General features: G+C 60.9%; 1 protein-coding gene across 1 annotated transcript; it reads right to left on the reverse strand.

Annotated features, from left to right (window-relative positions):
- Positions 1-534: 534 nt before the first annotated feature.
- Positions 535-12,717, reverse strand: GABBR1 (gamma-aminobutyric acid type B receptor subunit 1). Its single transcript, XM_068664763.1, is given in 23 exon segments — positions 535-597; positions 660-717; positions 719-787; positions 1,351-1,494; positions 1,639-1,788; positions 1,871-1,998; positions 2,225-2,318; positions 2,551-2,658; positions 2,740-2,856; positions 3,120-3,252; positions 3,532-3,682; positions 3,792-3,869; positions 4,865-4,928; positions 5,133-5,375; positions 5,490-5,681; positions 6,175-6,240; positions 6,560-6,661; positions 7,249-7,419; positions 8,003-8,137; positions 9,446-9,606; positions 10,917-10,934; positions 11,560-11,748; positions 11,843-12,717. Coding segments are annotated over 23 exon segments (3,492 nt in total). The 5' UTR covers positions 12,705-12,717; the 3' UTR covers positions 535-538.
- Positions 12,718-19,633: the final 6,916 nt, after the last annotated feature.

The following is a 19,633-nucleotide window of genomic DNA, read 5'->3' on the forward strand; positions in this document are numbered from 1 at the left end:
CGACGGAAAAAAAAGGAGAGGGGATGGGGGGGGGGGGGGGGCACGGCGCTGCCTCTCCCCACTTTGATTCCAACCCTGGGGGGCGGTGGGAGGGGGTCGGACGCCCGCTGCCCCCTGCCAGCCTCGCCGGGAGGCTGCGTCATGCGTTGGTGGAGGAGGAGGAGGAGGAGGAGGAGGAGGAAGATGATGAGGACCAGAAGGAGGGGAGCAGGGGATGCTTGGAGGGGGAAAGCGTGGGGGTGTAACCCCTTCTGCGCCCGCCCCTCCCCTAATTAACCAACCGCCCTCCCCCTTCCCCAAAATTTCGCCTCCTGACCGCAACTGGAGGCAGGTGGCAAGCTGGGGAGGGGGGGGCACCGCAACTGCCCCCCAGGGGTGAAGACAAAAGGGAAAAACGCCTTAAAAACAATCACCATTATAAGGCCAAGAGGCTCCGCCCCCCACAGCCCCACCCTGCTTAGCCCCGCCCTCTTTGGCCCCACCCTTCTTAGCCCCAAATCCCAGCTCTTCGCCTCGCATCCCCCCCCCCCCGAAGGGGTCACTTGTAGAGGAGGTGGACCCGGCTGCCGTCACAGTTGCCCCGTCCCAATTTGTCGGCTTGCTCCGAGACCAGGCAGCGCACCAGGGGCAGGTTGGGCTGGTAGAAGGGGGCCGGGGTCGGGGCGGCCCCCAACCCCGGGGCAAAATGGTTATCGGCCTCCCGGGAGGGGTTGGAGGAGCGGCGGCGCGAGCGGAGCTGCTGGCGGTCCTGGAGCTGCTGGCGGAGCTCCGACACCCGCTCCTCCTTCTGCAAAGGGGGGAGAAAAAAAAGGGGGGAAAAAAGGGATTGGGAAACAGCCCCTGACCCTAAGGGATGGGGGGAGCACCCCAGGGGTGGTGCACCGGGGGTGGGTGCAGCTGTAGGTTGGTAAAACCCCGCTATAATGCATTTAGGGGGTGCCCAACCTTTATGGGGTGTCCAAGCGTTATGGGGTATCCAACTGTTATGGGGTGTCCCCAACGCCTTGACGCTACAACGCCTTTATGGGGTGTCCCCAGTGCCCTGATCTTTATGGGGTATCCAACCTTGATGGGGTATCCCCAACACCATGACGTTTTTATGGGGTTTTCCACCTTTATGGGGCATTCAAGAAGTATGGGATGTCCCCAACGCCCCAATGCTACAACAGCTTTATGGGGTGTCCCCAACACCCCAGTGCTACGACAGCTTTATGGGGTGTCCCACCTTTATGGGATGTCCCTGACACCCTCAATGCTACAAAACCCCTAACGAGGTGACCCCAGCACCCCGACGCTACAACACCCGTGGGGTGCCGCACATCCCCCAGCGCATTTTTGGGGTGCACCCACCTCGGCGATGATCTTCTCCAGCTCCCGGTTCTCCTTCTCCAGCAGCCGGGACTTCTCTTCCTCGTTGTTGTTGGTGGATGAGCCCGTCTTCATCGTGTCCTGCTGCTCCGACTGCCACTCGCCCCGGGTGATGAGGCGCCGCATCTGCGGGGGCCCCCGACTTTCAGATCCTCACCCCAAAACCTAACACCCGACGCCCAGAGGAGGAACCCCGCGAGACGGCCGTCCCCTCTCTGGTGTTTTTTCGGAGACCCTCCCCCCCCCCGGCGCCCCTGTCCCCGCTGTCACCTTGGGCACAAAGAGGACGACCAAGGTGATGTAGGAGGAGAAGACGACGGCCAACGAGGCGAAGGCGAAGGCCGCGTCCTGCTGGCTGCTGAGGATCTCCTGCTGGCTGCTGAGGATCATGGTGACGGGCGCGGTGATGAGGCAGAGGACCTGCGGGGGATATTTTGGGGGTCGCCCCGTGAGATATGGGGCAAAAGGACCCCCCCCGCAGCCCCCCTTTCCCCAGGCTTACTGCCACGTTGTAGATGGCCATGCCCACGGCACGGTGGTCGTTGATCTTCTCGGTGGACACGCTCTTGGTCTCGTACGCCAGGAAGATGCCCAGCAGCAGGAGCAGCCCCTTGAAGCCATAAAATATCCCTGGCGGGGGAGAATAAAGGGTAAAAGGGGGGGGGTCACACATCGGTGGTCAAGCAGGGAATGGGGGACCCCCCTTATCTGCCCCCCATGGGTCTCCTTTAGGACCTCTACCCCAACCCTCCTCATACCCCAAGTCTTGCTTGGAACCCCTTCCCCCCACCATCACCAAATTCCTGCCTGCCTCCCCCAACCCCCAACCCCCTACCTCGACCCCCCCCGTGCCCACCGAGCCACGTGTTCATCTTGGTGGAGCTGCAGTGCTCCAGCTGGGGCAGGATGGAGACGTCCGTGTCCGTCTTGGGCTCCTCTTTGGTGAACTCCTGGGGTGGCAAGGGCAGGAGGGGGCACATGGGTGGGGGAGCCTTGGCTGTGGGACCCCCCTGTGCCCCCCAGCAGCACCCTGATGTCATCGCCCCCCCCCTCAGTGCTGTGAACTTCCCTCCAGCAGTGCCCTGGTGCTGTGAGCATCCCCCCAGCTCTGAGCATCCCCCCGCTGCCGTGAACACCCCCCCCCAGCAGTGCCCTCAGCAACTCCTTCCACACTACCCCCACCTCAATGGTGCGGTGCAGGGGGTCCACGATCTGCCAGATGATCAGCGTCACCACGTCCAGCCCCACCAGCAGCCCCACGGTGGCATACAGCTTCCACGGCTCCAGGGTCTGCTTTGGGGGCACAGGGGCACGCAGGGTCAGCACGGCACCACGGCAATTCCCCACCCCCTCCTCCGGACCCCCCCTCACCTTCCGCTTCTCCTTCTTCTCCTCCTTCTTGGTGAAGACGGTGTGGACCCACCAGATCTTGGTGAACATGCTGCCGTAAGCCAGGCTGAACCCCAGCCCGAGCAGCCACAGCCGGGCCTGCGGAGGGTGTGTGGTGGCCCCATTGCTTGGCTGTGCTTAGACAGTGTCCTCCCCTTCCAGCTTCCCACATCCCATGGTTGTAGCCACAACCGTTCCCCCTCCAGCTGTCCCCATCCCATGGTTCCATCTCCAACAGTTCCTCCTCCACCCGTCCCCATCCCACAGTTGCACCCAGAACTCCTCCTCCATCCGTCCCAATCCCATAGCTGTACCCAAAACCATTCCCCCTCCAGCTGCCTCCCTCCTCTGGCCCCCCCTACCTGGCAGACGAAGGGGAAGAGCCCTGGCCCGATGTGGTATCCATCCAGCCCCAGGGGGAAGACGGCAGCGAGTGCCAGCGTGCAGCCCACGGCCGTCATGTTGTTCAGGTAGGGCTGGGAGTTCTGGATGTACCTGGAGGACACACGCAACGGGGACACGGGGCATCACCATCGCGCCAAGCTGACCCCCAATAGGACCCGAGAAACCGAGGCACGAAGGGAGGTCAACGGACGCTGGGCACTGTGTGCTACAGGCTCAGCACCGCCTGAAGTGACACGGGAAGAGGAGATTCCTACCAAGAGCAACCTCCCGTTGCCGTAGGAAGCACATGAGAGCACCCAAACGCCGGGAAAACGGTGACATTTGGGTTGATTCTTGGCCATCGGCCTCGGGGAAGGGGGTGTCACTGACCGGACGTGCCCGTTGTAGATGTTGAAGGCCAAGCAGATGATGGCCAAGAGGATGCCCAGCGAAGCCAGCACTGAGACGGAGATGAAGAGCTTCTGGGACAGGAACCGAAAGGTGGTGATGACCTTGGTGTAGTCAGCTGGTGGGGCACCTCCTGCAGAGCCCGTGGCACAATTAGGGGGCACGGAGGGGCCCTTCCCAATGGCAGGAGCCCTGTGGGTGCTCCCCCAAGTCCCCCCACATCCTCCCACCACCCCTCTCACCGATCCACTTGTCGTTGTTGTACCAGGAGAGGTTGTCCTTGGTGCTGTCGTAGTAGCCGATCTTCTTGTAGACACCTCCTGCAAGGGCAGTGGGGACGGGTCAGGCAGGAGGTGCGATGACCCCATTGGGATTGTTGATGTTGGAAGGCACCCCTGGATCCACCTGGTCCACCCAGAGCTGGGTGCTCGGGACTACGTGCTGGTGGCTTTTGAAGATGAGGCTGGAAATCCAACAACTTCTCTGGGGTGCCAGTGCTTGGCCACCTGCACCATGGCAGAGTGTTTCCTGATGTTCAGCTGGAGCAGCCCATCATCCTTCCTCGACTCTCTCCAGTGTGGCCAGATATCTCTCATATGGGGGAGCCCAGAATTGGACCCAGTACAGCCGGTTTTGGCTGACCAGTACTGAGCGGAGTGGATCACCTCCCTTGACCTGCTGACAATGCTTCGCCTACGGCAGTCCAGGACACTTATACTTGCTTGCAGCAAGGGCACATCACTGGTTCCTGTTCCACTTGGTGTCCCCACCAGGTCCCAGGACATGCTGGTGACTGTCCTCCAGCTGGATGCGGTGCCACTGATCACCACCATCCAGATGGTTCAGCCAGTTCCCAACCCACCTCACCGTCTGCCCATCCATCAACAGCTTCTCTAGGATCTTATGGCAGTGCCGAAAGCCTTCCTAAAGTCCACCTAGACAACGTCCATCGCTCTCTCTTCATCTACCAGACCAGCAGAAGGTGGTCAAGTTGGCCAAGCCTGACATCCCCTTGTTGAATCCACGCTGACCACTCCTGGTGACCTTCTTTGTCCTTTCCCGTCCCTCCTACCTCCTGACCACCTCCCTCCATCACACGCATGAGTGATTGCATGCTAAGGCTTCGTGTCCTGTTGGCCCAAAGGGTTGTTGTGGTGTCCATCCTGGGGCACCAGTTCGCTGTTGTATGCTATTTATCATGCAAACGAGAGGGTTTGATGTGTGCAACAGATGTGATGTTGCCTGCTACAAGCATCTCGTGATGAAGTGAACACATGGGACATGGTGACCGTGTTGCACACCTGCGCTCACTCACCTTGAAGCTGCTCGATGAGTGTCCAGGCCATGCGGGACCCACTGGCGTCAAAGACAACGTGGCCCTGTGGGATGAGCATCAGGACACGGACCTGTCAGGCAGCAGCACCACGTGCCCAGCGGGTGCTAGGAGGCAAAGTTTTCACCCATCTGGCACTTTTTGGGGGTGTTTCAGGGGACACCCTCAAAGGTTAAGGAGCTGCGGACATGGGACACCTTGGTGGGGAGAAGGTGGACAGGGTTGGGGGATGCTCTGGGGTGCAACGCACCGAGACACCCTCAAAAGCGGAGGAGTTGAGGGCCCGGTAGATCTCATCGGTGATGTTCTTGTTGTTGTAGTTGAAGTCCTCCAGGCGCAGCCCCTTCTTGACCAGCTCTGCTGAGGTCTTGTTGAGGGCCAGGGCCAGCGCCCAGATGGCATCGTAGGCCAGCGGCGCCTCCTGGAAGCCTCCCGTCTCCTCTGGGTTCTTCCCCAGCCTCTTCTGCAGCTTCTCGATGAACTCCTGGGACGTCTGGGACAGGGACAGGGAGGTGGCGATGTGGTGGATGCGATGGAGAAGACCCTTGGGGTCCAAGCTGCCTTGCCTGCCCTCCCCGTTGGGATGTGTCCCCCCCCAGCCTTGTACCATGTTGGAGATACTGCGGGTGTTCTCAGGGTTGAGCATGACGATCTCGGTGGTGACGTGCCCCTCCACGGCCTCGGCCATCTCCGCCTCGGTGCAGTTGATGGCCGGGTCTTTGATGCGGAACCAGTTGTCGGCGTACCAGCCGATGAGGAACCAGACGTACTTCTTGCCATACAGCTTCTCCTTGTAGACCTGGGCGGGCCGCGGGGCAGCTGCTTTCATCCCGTCACCCTTTGCTCATCTAGCATCCTTCTTCCCAGCTCGTTCATCCATCCAGCCATCAGTCCATCCACAGCCTGTCCATCCATCCAGACCTTTGTCCATCCTGACCTTTGTCCATCCATCCTGATGTTTCTCCATCCATACCTCTGCCCATCATTCCAGACCTCTGGCCATCCACACCCCGTTCATCCATCCAGACCTTCGTCCACCCACTCTTCACCCTGTGCCTCCACTCAACCATCTCTCTTCCCACCATCCCACTTACCCACCCATCTGACCACACTCGCATCTCCCCAGGCTTCCACCCACCCATCCCACCACCACCTTTCTGCCCTCTCTCCCACGTGCCCCACCACCCTTTTCTCCATCCCACCATCCATCACCCTACATCCACCCTCCTCCATTCCATGTGCTCCCTCACGCCCCACTGGTGTCCCCCCCTTTCCACCCATGTGCTCCTCACCTCGCAGAAGACCTTACGCGCCTCCGTCTCGTAGAAGAGCCCCACAATGATACGGGCGTCCTGGCGCTGCAGGGAGACAACTCAGCCTGGGGTGGGACATCTGCTCCCTGGGCTTATGCAAACCCAACCCCACCCACCCCTCATTTGCATAAATTTGAATAGGAAGGTGGAGCTGGCAGTTAAAACTCAGTGTTGCCCATCATGGACACGGCTCCTCATCCAGGTGGAAGAGATGCAGGTTCACATCCCCACCTTGACCTGGATGCTTGGGCATCCTGGAGTGGCTCTGCTCCCTTTTTGGGGTTCAGGGCATGGCTCCAGAAGCACCCCAGTGGTTTTGGGCACTGGAAGGAGGGCTTTGGGGATGCAGGTGAGGTGGGCTCACCTTGAGGTTGCGCACAGGTGCGGCAGGGTCAGAGAAGAAGCTCTGGCGGAAGGTGATCTCCAGGCCGGCTTCCTTCACCCGCTGGTCCAGGTCATCAAGAGTCTGGTGAGGGGGCCAGCAGGGCGGGGAGTGGGCAGACAGGGGGCAGGCAGATGGGGTGGGGGAGGTCAGAAGGGAAAGAGAGTGCAGAGTGAGCCCGGGGAGGGTGGAGGGGCACCAAGCAAGGGATACGGGTAGGTTGGGTTGGGTCGGGTCAGGTCAGGTAAAGTTGAGTTGGGTTGGGTCGAGTCAGGATGAGTTGGGTTGGGATGAGTTGGGTCAGGTTGGGTTGGGTCAGGTTGAGTTGGGTTGGGTTGAGTTGGGATGAGTTGGATCGGGTCAAGTCGGGTTGGGTTGGGTCAGGTTGAGTTGGGTTGAGTCGAGTTGGGATGAGTTGGGTTGAGTTGGGTCAGGTTGGGTTAGGTTGAGTTGGATTGGGTTGAGTTGGGTCAGGTCAGGCTGGGTTGGGTTGGGTTGGGTCAGGTCTGGTTGAGTTGGGTTGGGTCAGGTCTGGTTGAGTTGAGTTGGGTCACGAACCATGGGGTCATCAGGATGGGGGCAAGCAGCGGTGCAGCAGATTTTGGGGATGTCGTGGAGGGCATGGCAGCAGGGTCGAAGCAGGTTTGAGGGGGGGTCTCCAGCGTGCGTACCGAGGTGAAGACCTCCGTGGTCTGCTGGATGGTGGCGATCTTGGTCCAGCCCCACTTCTTGAAGAGCTGGACACGCGTGGGGTTGTGCAGAGTGGCCGAGGGGTGGGTGCGGAAGAAAGTGGGGAAGCGCTGGCGGTTGGAGAGGGCAGGGGAGCTTGAGCCGTAGGAGAGCTGCGAGGGGAGGGGGAAGAGCAGAGGGGGGTCGTGAGCCCCCCAAAAAGTCGAAAGCAACAAGCACACACGAAGCAACAACCAGAAGGCAACAAGCGTGCACGTAACAACCTGAAAGCAACAAGCAGACACACAGCAACAACTGCAAATGGAAGAACACCCTGAAAGCAACAAGCGCACGCGTTAACAACTCAAAAGCAACCACACGTGCAGCAACAACCCGAAAGCAACAAGCACATATACAAAAACAACCCAAAAGCAACAGCTGCGCACACAGCAACACCCCGGAAGCAACGCCACGTGTAGCAACAACCCGAAAACAACAACCTGACGGCAAGAAGCACACGCAGAGCAACAACCACGCGCGTAGCAGCACTCGCACACGTCCTTGGCACGCGGTGGCTGCAGCCGTGCGTGCAACACAACAACGCGTTGCTGCGTGCAATGCGGCACGCGTGCACGACCACTGCTGAGCACCAGTGCAACCATGCCACCTCCGTCCCCAGCAGCATCGGGGGGGTCAGCACCCTGTGTTACCCCCCCAAGGTGTGCCCCCCCTAGGACCCTGGGTGTTGCCCCTCACCACAATCAGGTTCCACATGCGGGCGGCTTCGGCCACAAGCGTGGAGACGCTGCTGCAGCCGGGCATGAGGATGATCTTGATGGGGTCGTTGTAGAGCAGCTCATAGAGGTACTTGGTGGCCTGGCCTGGGTCACACTGGGGGGGGGGGGGGAGGAACAGGGACACAAGGATCAAGCAGCTGCTGGACTCCCCCCCCGTTTCCTCACCGCCCCTTTTCCCCATCCCAGTTCCCCCAGTTTAACCCATCGCCCCCATTCCCCTCCTGGTGGTGGGGTTGGATCCGCTTCCCCAAAAAAAACTATATAAAAGGGAAGGGGGGGGGGGGGGGGTCTGGGTTCCCATGGGGGGGCCCCGCGATGCTCCGGCTCCCTCCCTGGGGGGGCTGTGAATAATTCAGGGCACGGAGGCGCCGTCGCCACGGCAACCCAGCGGCAGACCCAGCAGCATCCGCTGCCGTGGCAACCGGGCTGGATGGGGGGGGGATGCAGGAAAAAAAAAAGGGGGGGGGGGATGGGGACAGAAAGAGGGAATGGGGGGTGCAGGACAGACGGACACTGGGATAAGGGACAGATGGATGGGGATGGGGGCATCAGAGGGACCCCCACTGCTTCCCCTTGCTATGGGGCAGGTTTATGCCCGTGACCCCCCCCCAGCACATCCAAGCCCCCCACCAGTGCCCCAAATACCCTGCCCCATCCTAGCCCCCTTCCCCACCCTTGCCTCGGTCCCTCTGCCCCTGCCCTGTATAGCCCTATATATCTGTGGTGTCATTGCCACCCTGCCCCATATATCTGCTCCCCCCCCCCAGCCCCCAATTTATCTGCCTCGTCCTTGTCACCCTGCCCTATATGTCCCGTCCCACCTCGGTCACCCCATCCCATGTCCCTGCCCTATAGCTCTGCCCCATCCTGGCCACCCTGCCCCGTGTCCCTGCCCCATCCTGCTGTCCCTATACCCTGCCCTATAGCTCTGCCCCCATCCCCACCACCCCCTGCTGCCCCCCCATCCCCACCACCCCTCACCACGCCCCCATCCCTGACCCATCCCCACTGCCCCCCACCGTGTCCCTGTCTCCCCCACCCCTCCCCACGTTCCCATCCCTGTCCCCATCCCATTGCCCCTCACCACGTCCCCATCCCCACTGCCCCCCACCACGTCCCCGTCCCCCTCACCATGTCCCCATCCCTGTCCCCATCCCCATCACCCCTCCCCATGTTCCCATTCCCACTCCCCCCCATCCCCATTGCCCCATCCCCATCCCCACCACCCCTCCCCACATCCCCATCCCTTTTCCCATCCCATTGCCCCTCACCACGTCCCCATCCCCATTGCCCCCATCCCCATCACCCCCATCCCCATCCCCACCTCCCCATCCCCACTTCCCCCCCTACACCCCCATAACCCCCCCCCCACCTCCCCTTACCCCCGCCGCCCCCTCCCCACCTTGCTGTCGTGGTGGATGAGGCGCAGCTCGTAGTCGGGCAGGATGTCCCTCCGGCTGTTGACGTCCTCCAGCGCCATGCGGACGGCGGGCAGGCACGCTTGCCCCCCCGGCCACCCCCCGCTCATGGGGAAGAGCGCCCCGACGTGCACGGCCTTCTTGCCTGTCCCCCCCGGCGGGCGCGACACCAGCAGGGCGCTGAGCACCAGCAGCCAGCGTGGGGAGCCGGGGGGGACCACGGGGATGCTCGCCATGGTGGGTCAGGGCGAGGGGGGGGGCAGGTTGGCCATGGCGGGGGGCTCGGGGAGGGGGACGGAGGCACCGGAGGAATGGCAATGAGGGTTTTTTTTTGGGGGGGGGGGGGTGGAGGGGTGGCAAGGGAAGAGGGGTGGGGAGGGGAAAGAAGGAAGGATGGAGAGAAGGGTGCAGAGCAGAAAGGGGGGTGCAGAGCAGAAAGGGGGGGTGCAGAGCAGAGAAGGATGCAAAGCAAAAAAGAGGTTGCAAAGCAAAAAAGGGGGATGGATGCAAAGCAGGAAAGGATGCAAAGCAGAAAAAGGAGGGTGCAAAGCAGGAGAGGAGGGTGCGAGGCAGGAAAAAAGGTGCAAAACAGGCAAAGGGTGCAAAGCAGGAAGGGAGGATGGATGCAAAGCAGAAAGGGAAGAGTGCAAAGCCGAAAAGGAGGATGGATGCAAAGCTGGAAAGGACGCAAAGCAAAAAGGAGGATGGATGCAAAGCAGAAAAGGAGGATGCAAAGCAAAAAGGAGGACGCAGAGCAGAAAAGGAGGACGGATGCGAGGCAGAAAGGTTGCAAAACAGAAAGGAGGATGGATGCAAAGCCGAAAAGGAGGGGGGGGGGGTGCAAAACAGAAAAACAGGAGGCTGGAGGGCAGGGGGACGAAAGGACGGGGGAGGACGGAGGCTGGAGAGCAGCGAGGCAGACGGAGGGCGAGCGGAAGGACGGACGGATGGACGGAGGGGCTGGGGGTGGCGGGGGGGGGGGGGGGGGGGGCTGGAGGGAAAAAAAAAGGGACAGGGAGCGGAGAGGCAGAGGGACGGAGCCGGAGGGACGGAGGAAAGCGGGGATGGAGGATGCTGGGGGGGGGGGTGGGAGGCGGGGGCGGATGGGTGATGGAGGACGGGGAGGGAGGGAGATGAGGCGGAGGCTGGGGGGGCGCAGAGGGAGGCTGGGAGAAGGAGGAGGAGGAGGCGGAGAGGAGGCGGATCCCGCCCCAACGCCCCCCGTTGCACGATGGGGGGGGGGGGGGTCCCGATGCCCCCCACCCCCCCCCCCCCGGATGAAGAGAGGGGTACGTGGGGAGAGAGGGGGCCCTGAGGATGCTGCCCCCCACCCCACTCCAACCCCCGTGCCGTGAACCACTGGGGAGCTGGGGGGGGCTGGGGTTGCCCCCACCCAGGGGAGAGGGGACCGGGGTTTGGGGGGGGGGGTGGGGGGGCAGATGGGGCCAAACTCACCTGAGAGAGGGCGACGAACTGTGGGGGAGGGGGAACTGAGTCACAGAGAGACCCCCCCATGGGGACCAGGACTCCCCAGGGACATGAACCCCCACCCCAGAGACCCCCCCCAGCCCCATGGGCACCCCGTGGGGTCCTGAACTCCTACCACAGAGATCCCACAGGGATCTGAACCCCCTACTGCAGAGACCCCCAAAACCCAGGGGCACCCATAATGGCCTGAATCCCCATCCCAAAGACCCCATGGGGGCCTTATCCCATACTGCGGACCCCATAAGGGCCTTAACCTCCATCCTAGACAACCCCCAACCCCACAGGCACCCCATAAGGACCTGAACCCCCCTCCCAGAGAACCCCAACCCCATAGGCACTCCACAGGGTCCTGAACCCCTACTGCAGAGACCCCCGAAGCCCATGGACACCCTATAGGGACCTGAACCCCCATCTCAAAGACCCTACAGGGACCTGAACCCCCACCACAGAGGCCCCTCAACCCCACGGACACCCCACAGAGACCTGAACTCCCACCCCAGAGACCCCTCAAACCCCACAGACACCTCGTAGAGTCCCAAAACCCTATCCCAGTACCCCCCGGACACCTGAACCCCCACCCCAGAGATCCCCAAACCCCATGGACACTCACGCTCGCAGACGGGTTTCGGGGTGCTCCACCGCCCCAGCTTGGTGCAGTTGCTGCGGGGGCTGCCCAGCAGGCGGAACCCGGGGTTGCAGCTGTACTCAGTCCACGTCCCCTCCACTGGCACCCGCTCCATCGCCCGCGCCACCGCCTGCCCGTTCTCCAGGCTCAGGTGCATTTTGGGGCAAGTCCGCACTAAAACCGGGGCGCAAAGCCTCAGCCCCGTGTCTTTTCCCCATAAAAACCCTGATTTTTTTTTTTGGGGGGGGGGAGGGAGGTGGAGGCTCACAGCAGCGGCTGGGGTGTCCCATGGCGGTCCAGGTGCCGTTGCGCTGGCATTTGCGCACCTTGGGCCCCACGATCTCGCGGTCGGGGCGGCAGACGTACTCGATCTCATAGTCGAAGGGGAGGAAGCGGACGCTCTGGACCTCCTCCGGGGTCAGCCCCCGGTAGCGGATGCCCCCGTCCCGCGGCGGGTGGATGATTTCGCAGCCTGCGGCGGGGACGAGACGGAGGACGCGGCCGAGGAGGCGGCGGGGACGCGGCGGAGGAGGATGCGGTAGGGACGTGCTGGAGGACATGGTGGAGGACGCGGTGGGGATGTAGTGGGGGGCATGGTGGAGGAGGACATGGCAGGGATGTGCTGGAGCACGTGGTGGAGGATGTGGTAGAAGAGAACGTGGTGGGGATGTAGTGGGGGACGTGGTAGAGGAGGATGTGGTGAGGATGTGCTGGAGGACATGGTGGAGGACGTGGTAGAGGAGGACATGGTAGGGAAGTACTGGAGGACGTGGTGGACATGGTGGAGGACACAGTGGAGGAGGACATGGTAGGGATGTTCTGGTGGACATAGTGAAGGACGCAGTAGAAGAGGATCCAGCGGGGACGTAGTGGAGGACATGGTAGAGGATGTGGTAGAGGAAGACATGGTGGAGGATGTGGTAGAAGAGGACATGGTGGGGATGTAGCGGGGGACGTGGTAGAGGAGGATGTGGTGAGGATGTGCTGGAGGACATGGTTGAAGAGGACATGGTAGGGATGTGCTGGAGCATGTGGTTAAGGATGTGGTGGGGATGTAGTGGGGGACATGGTGGAGGACACAGTGGAGGAGGATGTGGTAAGGATGTGCTGGAGCACATGGTGGAGGACATGGTAGGGAAGTATGGAGGACGTGGTGGAGACATAGTGGGGACATGGTAGAGGAAGACATGGCAGGGAAGTACTGTAGGATGTGGTGGAGGACATGGTGGGGATGTAGTGGGGGACATGGTGGAGGACACAGTGGAGGAGGTTACATGGTAAGGATGTGCTGGAAGACACGGTGGAGGACGTGGTAGAGGAGGACATGGCAGGGAAGTACTGGAGGATGTGGTGGAGGACGTGGTGGAGATGTAGTGGGGGACATGTTAGGGATGTGCTGGAGCACGTGGTGGAGGATGTGGTAGAGGAGGACATGGTAGGGTTGTAGTGGAGGACATGGTGGAGGACGTAGTGGGGATGTGCTGGAGGACATGGGAGAAGAGGACATGGTAGGGAAGTACTGGAGGACATGGAGGAGGAGGAAATGGTGGGGATGTAGTGGAGGACATGGTGGAGGACGTGGTAGGGACGTACTGGAGGACATGGTGGAGGATGTGGTGGGGATGTAGTGGGGAATATGGTGGAGGACATGGTAGAGGAGGACATGGTTGGGATATGGAGGAGGACAGGGTGGAGGACAGGGCAGAGGACACCGCAAAGGAAAACACGGTCGGGATTTGGTGGAGGACGCGGTGGGGATGTGGAGGAGGACACACCAGAGGACGTGGTTGAAGACTTGGTGGGGGACACCACGGAGGTTACTGGGGACATTGTAGGGACACCGTGGAGGACATGGTAGAGGACACCATGGGGATGCGGTGGGCGGAGGACGTGGTAGAGGACGAGGTGGAGGACACCACGAGCACGTGGCGGAGGATGTGGTGGAGGACACCACGGGGATTGTTGGGACTGCGGCGGGGACATGCCGGAGACGTGATGGAGGCGGTGGAGGACGCAGCAGTGGAGGACGCGGCAGAGGACGCGTCGACCTCCCACCTACCTTCCGTCAGGTTAACGCGTACGGCCGCCTGGCCGCGCGCCGCACTCAGCGCCAGCAGCACCAGCAGCACCTGCAGGGGCAGTGGCCCCACACTTACGGGGGCACTTATGGGGCCGGGGGGGGGGAATATAGGGGGATACAGGGGGACGCATGGGGACACTGTGGGCATCCGTGTCCTCCACCTCCCCCCAGGTCGGCCGCTCGGGTGCCTTACCCTGCCGTGGGGCAGGATCCGTCCCGTCCCCTCCATGCTGGCCGTCGGTGGGGACGTCACCGCTGCTGTCACCTGCGGGGACAGCCCCTATAGAGCCTGCCCCACACACTCCGCAGCCCCTGGAGAGCACTCCCCCCCGTGCCTTGAGACCCCTATGCGGGGTACACCCCCTATAGGGTAACATTTCCTATATAGGGTACGTGCCCTATATAGGGTATGTTCCACCCACCCTTCACCCCCTATAAATTATGCCCCACATGCCCTATATACAGTGCCACCCTATCGATTACGCCTTGCATGCCCTGCATCCCCTATAAATTATGCCCCTGGTGCTCTACAACCCCTATATATTACATCCCCTCTACAGCAACCCCACATACCCTGCATCCCTTATAGAGCACATCCCCTATAGAGCACACCCCACATGCCCTGCATGCCCTATACAGAGTATGCCCCCTATAGAGTACCCCTCTACAGAGTATGACCCACATGCCCTATATCTCGTATACAGAGCACACCCCCTATAGAACACACCCCTTATAGAGCACACCCCACGTGCCCTGCATCCCCTAGAGAGCGCGCCCCACAAGCCTTTGCATCCCCTATATAAAGCCCCTCAACTACAAATGACACCCTACTCGCCCCGCGTCCCCTATAGGTTATATACCCTACAGCACAGCACGCCCCACGTGCCCTGCGTCCCCTATAGGGCACGCCGCGCCGCACGTGCCCGCAGACAAAACAGATCATCCCCTATGGAGCACGCCCGGCCACGCGCGTGCGCACGCACAAGTGCAGCGTCCCCTATAGAGCGCCGCCCCGGGGCACGCACGCGCCGAGCCCCTATACAGCACGCCCCGGGGCTCTCCAAGGGCTGCAGCCACACGCAGCATCCCCTATGGCACACGCAGGCTCTCCCCGACCTATAGGTGCCCTTACACGCGGCCCTATAGGTCCCCAAGGCGCACCCCACAAATCCTGGAGGTGCACGTGCAAAGTGCAAACTGCAGCCTGCCTGCGCGTGGTGCGAGCCTGCACCCTGCTTTGTGTGTGCAAATTGCAAGCTGCACCCCGCTTGCACATGCAGCGTGCAAGGTGCACCCCCTTTGTGCATGCACAGTGCAAGGTGCACCCCATGTGCACGTGCAAAGTGCAAGGTGCACCCCCTTTGTGCATGCACAGTGCAAGGTGCACCCCATGTGCACGTGCAAAGTGCAAGGTGCACCCCCTTTGTGCATGCACAGTGCAAGCTGCACCCCACTTGTACGTGCAAAGTGCAAGGTGCACCCCCTTTGTACATGCACCGTGCAAGGTGCACCCTGCTTGCAAAGCGCAAACTGCACCCCCTTTGTACATGCATGGTGCACCCCACGTGCATATGCACCGTGCAAGCTGCACCCCTCTTTGCACGTGGAAAGTGCAAGCTGCACCCCATCAATGCACGGCCAGTGCAAGCTACACCCCCCTTGCACATGCAAGGTGCACGCCACACCCCGTTTGCACGCGCACAGTGCACGCCACACCCTGCTTGCACACGCACGCGCCCGTGCAAGCTGCACCCGCACCGGCTCCTCCCTGCGTGCAGCGCGGTGCAAGCCCCACCCGGGCAATCCCCCCCCCCCCCCCTCTTTGCACGTCCGCTTTGCACACCCGGCCTGCACAAAGGAGCCTGCCCTGAAGCTGGGGGTGCGATGCCTTTTTTTTTTTGGGGGGGGGGGGGACGACGACGTTCCCCTGAGCATCCCCCCCCCCCCCTCCCGCAGCACCGCTAGGCCCTGGGGTAATTAAGCCGGGCACTAATGAGGGCTGACGCTAACTAAGCCAGTTGCTTGGATACTGCTGAGCTCAGGCCCTGCAGGCCCCCCCCCCCCACCGGACCCTCGGCCCCCCCCCCCCCCTCTTTATTGCCCCCCCCACCCCCCTTTCGGGAAGGGGGGGGGTCATGGGATGGGGAGGGGCAAAATTGGGATGGGGGAGGTCTAAGAATATGGGGGGGGGGGATCCTGGAATGGGGGGGGAGGGTGAATATGGGGGGGGGCTGAAAATAGAAAGAGGGGGTCTTTGAAAAAGGGGGGGGTCCTGAAAATGGGGGGCAGGGCTGGAAAAGGAAGGGGGCTCTGGAAATAGGGGGGGGGCTCTGAAATAGAGGGGGAGGGTCCCTAAAAACAAGGGGGGGTGTCCCTGAATATAAGGGGGGGTCCCTGGATAAGGGGGGCTCTTTAAAAATGGGGGGGTCCCTGCATGTGGGGGGGGCGGCTGAATAAAGAGAGGGGGTCCTGAACATGGGGGGGGTCCTGGATATACCGGGGGAGAGCCTTGGATATAGGGAGGGGGTCCCAGGCCTGGAGGGGGGGGTCAGAGGCCCCAGAATAGGGGAGAGTTTATTGGGGGGGGGGGGCCCCGGATTGGGGGGGTCACAGGAAGGGGGGGGGGTCCCAAACTGGATTAAGGGGGGGGGGGCACACAATGGGGTGCAAGGCTCCAGGAAGGGGGAGGGGGGGCTCCCAGCCTGGGGGGCTTCGATACAAAGGTTTTTTTTTTTTGGGGGGGGGGAATTGGGGTGTGTGTAATGCGGGGAGCCCCCCCCGTGCCCCCCCCCTCCTTTTACCCCCTCCCGTGGCCTTACCTGGGTCGTCCGGGCTGGCGGAGCTGGAGCGGAACCTGTGCAAGGTATGGGGGGGGGGGGGGGGGCACGGAAATTTGGGGGGGGGAGGATTTGGGGGGTTCGGGAGATTTGGGGAGGGGGTGGGGAAAATTTGGGGGGAGGGAGGAAATTGAGGAGGGGGATTTGGGGAGGGGGGAGATTTGGGGGGTTGGAATTGAGGGGGGGGAGAGATTTGGGTGGGGGGCGGAAATTTGGGGGGGTAAATTGGGGGGGCCTAAATTGGAGGGGTGCAAATTTGGGGCGGGGGGGGGTGCGAATTTGGAGGGGGGGGCTAAATTGGGGGGGGGGGGGATTTAGGGGAGGGGAGCAGCAATTTGGGGAGGGTCCGGAGATTTTTTTTTGTTTTTTGGGGGGGGGCGGTCCGGGATGGCGGGAGGGGGGGGGAGGGGTCCGGGAGTTTTTTTTTTTGGGGGGGGGGGTCACGGGGGGCCGAAGGAGCCCCCCCGGAGGCCGGGGCAGGAGCGGGGCTGCCGCGGCTCCCGACGGCGCGGGGGCGGTGCCCGGGGGGGGCCCAGGTGGGCGGGGGCGGGCGGGGGGCGGAGCCTGAGGGGGGGGCGGGGCCGGGGGGGGGGGACGAGGAGAGAGTGGGGGGGGGAGGACACCGGACCCCCCCCCCCCCTCCCCAACCCTCCCCAGGCACCCGGAGGCGGAGGGGAGGGGGGGCTTGGGGGGGGCTGGGGGGCGTTTTGGGGGCGTCCGGGGGGGGGGGGCGCATCCTGCCCAGGGGATGACGCAGCCGGGCAGCTGATCCCTGCTGGCCCCACACTTGGGGGGGCTGCCCCACACTTTGGGGGTGGGGGAGTGGGGGCACCCGTCCTGCTGGGTGGAATTCGGGACCCCCCCCCAAAAAAAAAAAATCCATTTTGGATGGATTTGGGGGATTTTTGAGCGCTCAGAAAAAGGGCAGTTTTCACCCCAAAGAGCGGGAGAGGAGAAGTGTTTTCATCCCTCAGAGGGAAATAAAAATTTGGGGATAATTCACCCGGTTTTGGGGCGTTTCTTCCTTTCCTCCCTCCCCCCCCCCCCCCCCCCGTTTCCATTTGGGGCAGAATTGCCTCAAAACCCAGGGTTTTGGTCAGCCAGAAAGTGCCAAAATTGGGACCCTGTGGCCTGGGGGGGGAGGGGAGGCGTGTCAGTCTTTGGGTTTTAATTTTAGTTTTGGTTAATTTCCTTATTTCTTTATTTTTGAGGTGTTTCTGTTCATTTGTTTAATTTGCATTTGATTCTTTTTTACTTTTTTAAAATCACTTTTAAATTATTTGCTTATTTATTTATTATAATTTTTAATACATTGTTTATTTTTTGTGGTTTTGCCCTTGTCTTTTTTATTTGTTATTTCTTTAATTTTGGGGGTTTCATTTTTTTAATTTTTATTTTAATTTGGGGGATTTAATTTAAATTAAATTAAATTTATTTTTTACATTTTGCTTTCATTTTCTATTTATTTTTTAATTTTATTTTTTATTATATTTCTACCTTTTGTTTTCGGTTTTTCATTTATTTTTTGTTTGCTTTTTTATTTTTGCTTTATCTTCGTTTTTTATTTTTTCATTTATATCTTTTCATCTTTTAATATTTGGGGGCGTTCTTTTATGATTACTTTTATCATTTCTGAATTGTCTTCTTTTTATTTTTATTTTTTTATGTTTCTAAAATTAAATTTAAAGAAATAACCAATAATTTAATTTAATTTCCTTATTCCGTTTCTCTCCCCGGTTGGGGGCGCGGAGCCTCGGCCCCCCCCCGGCCCCGCCGCCTTGGTGCAGCCCGGCCGCGCCTGCACGGCCGCGGGAAGGGGCCGGGAGAGCCCAACCGGGAGGCGCGGGGGGGGGCGGGCCTGCGGCTCGGGGCTCCCTGCAGATACCGGGTGGGGGGAGCCGGGGGGGGCAATGGGGGTAATGGGGAGGGGCGATGGACCCCATAGGTAATGAGGGGGCTGGGCAGTGCCCCATAATTAATGGGGGGGGTACCAAATAATTCCCCATAGGTAATGAGGGGGCTGGGCAGTGCCCCATAGTTAATGGGGGGGTCCTAAATAGGTTCCCATAGGTAATAGGGGGGCTGGGCAGTGCCCTGTCTTTATTTGGGGGGGGGGGGGGGTCTGTCTGGGCAAGATTTGGAAATAAAGGGGGGGTCCAGGGTAGCAGCTGCTGGTATTTGGGGGGCACTTGGTAGTTCCCTGTTGGTAACTGGGGGGGTCTGGGCAGCGTCCCCTAGTTAATGGGGGGGCTCCTTCACCCACCCTCACCCCAGGGGGAGTCTGGGAGCTGCCCGGGTAGGTTTGGTGATGGGTGACACCATGGGGGGGGGGACATCAAGTGGGGGACACCAAGGGGGAGTGTCACCATGGGTTGGGTGACACCATGGGTTGGGTGACACCAAGGGGATAGGTGACACCATGGGTTGGGTGTCACCATGGGTTGAGTGACACCAAAGGGATAGGTGACATCATGGGTTGGGTGACACCAAGGGGATAGGTGACACCAAGGGGTGGGTGACACTGTGGGAATGGGTGACACCATGGTGTGGATCGGTCACCCAATCTTTCGCTTGTGGAGGCCCAATCCTTGATTTGTGGAGTCCAGCCCTTTGCCCATGGAGGTCCGGTGCTTTTCTTCTGGAGGCCCAATCCTTTGCCCATGGAGGCCCAATTCTTTGCTCTTGGACGTTCAATCCTTTGCTCATGGAGGTCCAAACAGCCTGAGGTGACACCAGCGGGGCCACACCGGGGAACGACCCTACAAGCACCCGGATTGTGGGAAGACCTTTGGCGACTTCTCCAACCTGGTCACCCCCCCTTCCTCATCCACAAGGGAGAGCGGCTGTACAAGTACCCTGACTATGGCGAGGAGCAGGGGGCGTGCGTGGGGGGCGATGTGCTACGGATGGTGGGGTCATAGAATGGGGTGGGTTGGGAGGACCCTTAAAGATCGCACCTTTCACCTGATGAGGTTGCTCCCGGTGCGTCTCCCACCTTGGAGATGCTCCAAGCCACCTGGAGATGGACATCCCGATGCTGGTTGAGCTGGGAGCAGGTGGAGGTACCTTCCAACCCCAACCCTTGTGTGATTCTGTGCTCAAAGCCCTGTCCAACCTCAAGCTCTTCCAGCGATGGGGCCAC

Source organism: Anas acuta, chromosome W (assembly GCF_963932015.1).
Source record: "Anas acuta chromosome W, bAnaAcu1.1, whole genome shotgun sequence".
NCBI lineage: Eukaryota > Metazoa > Chordata > Aves > Anseriformes > Anatidae > Anas > Anas acuta.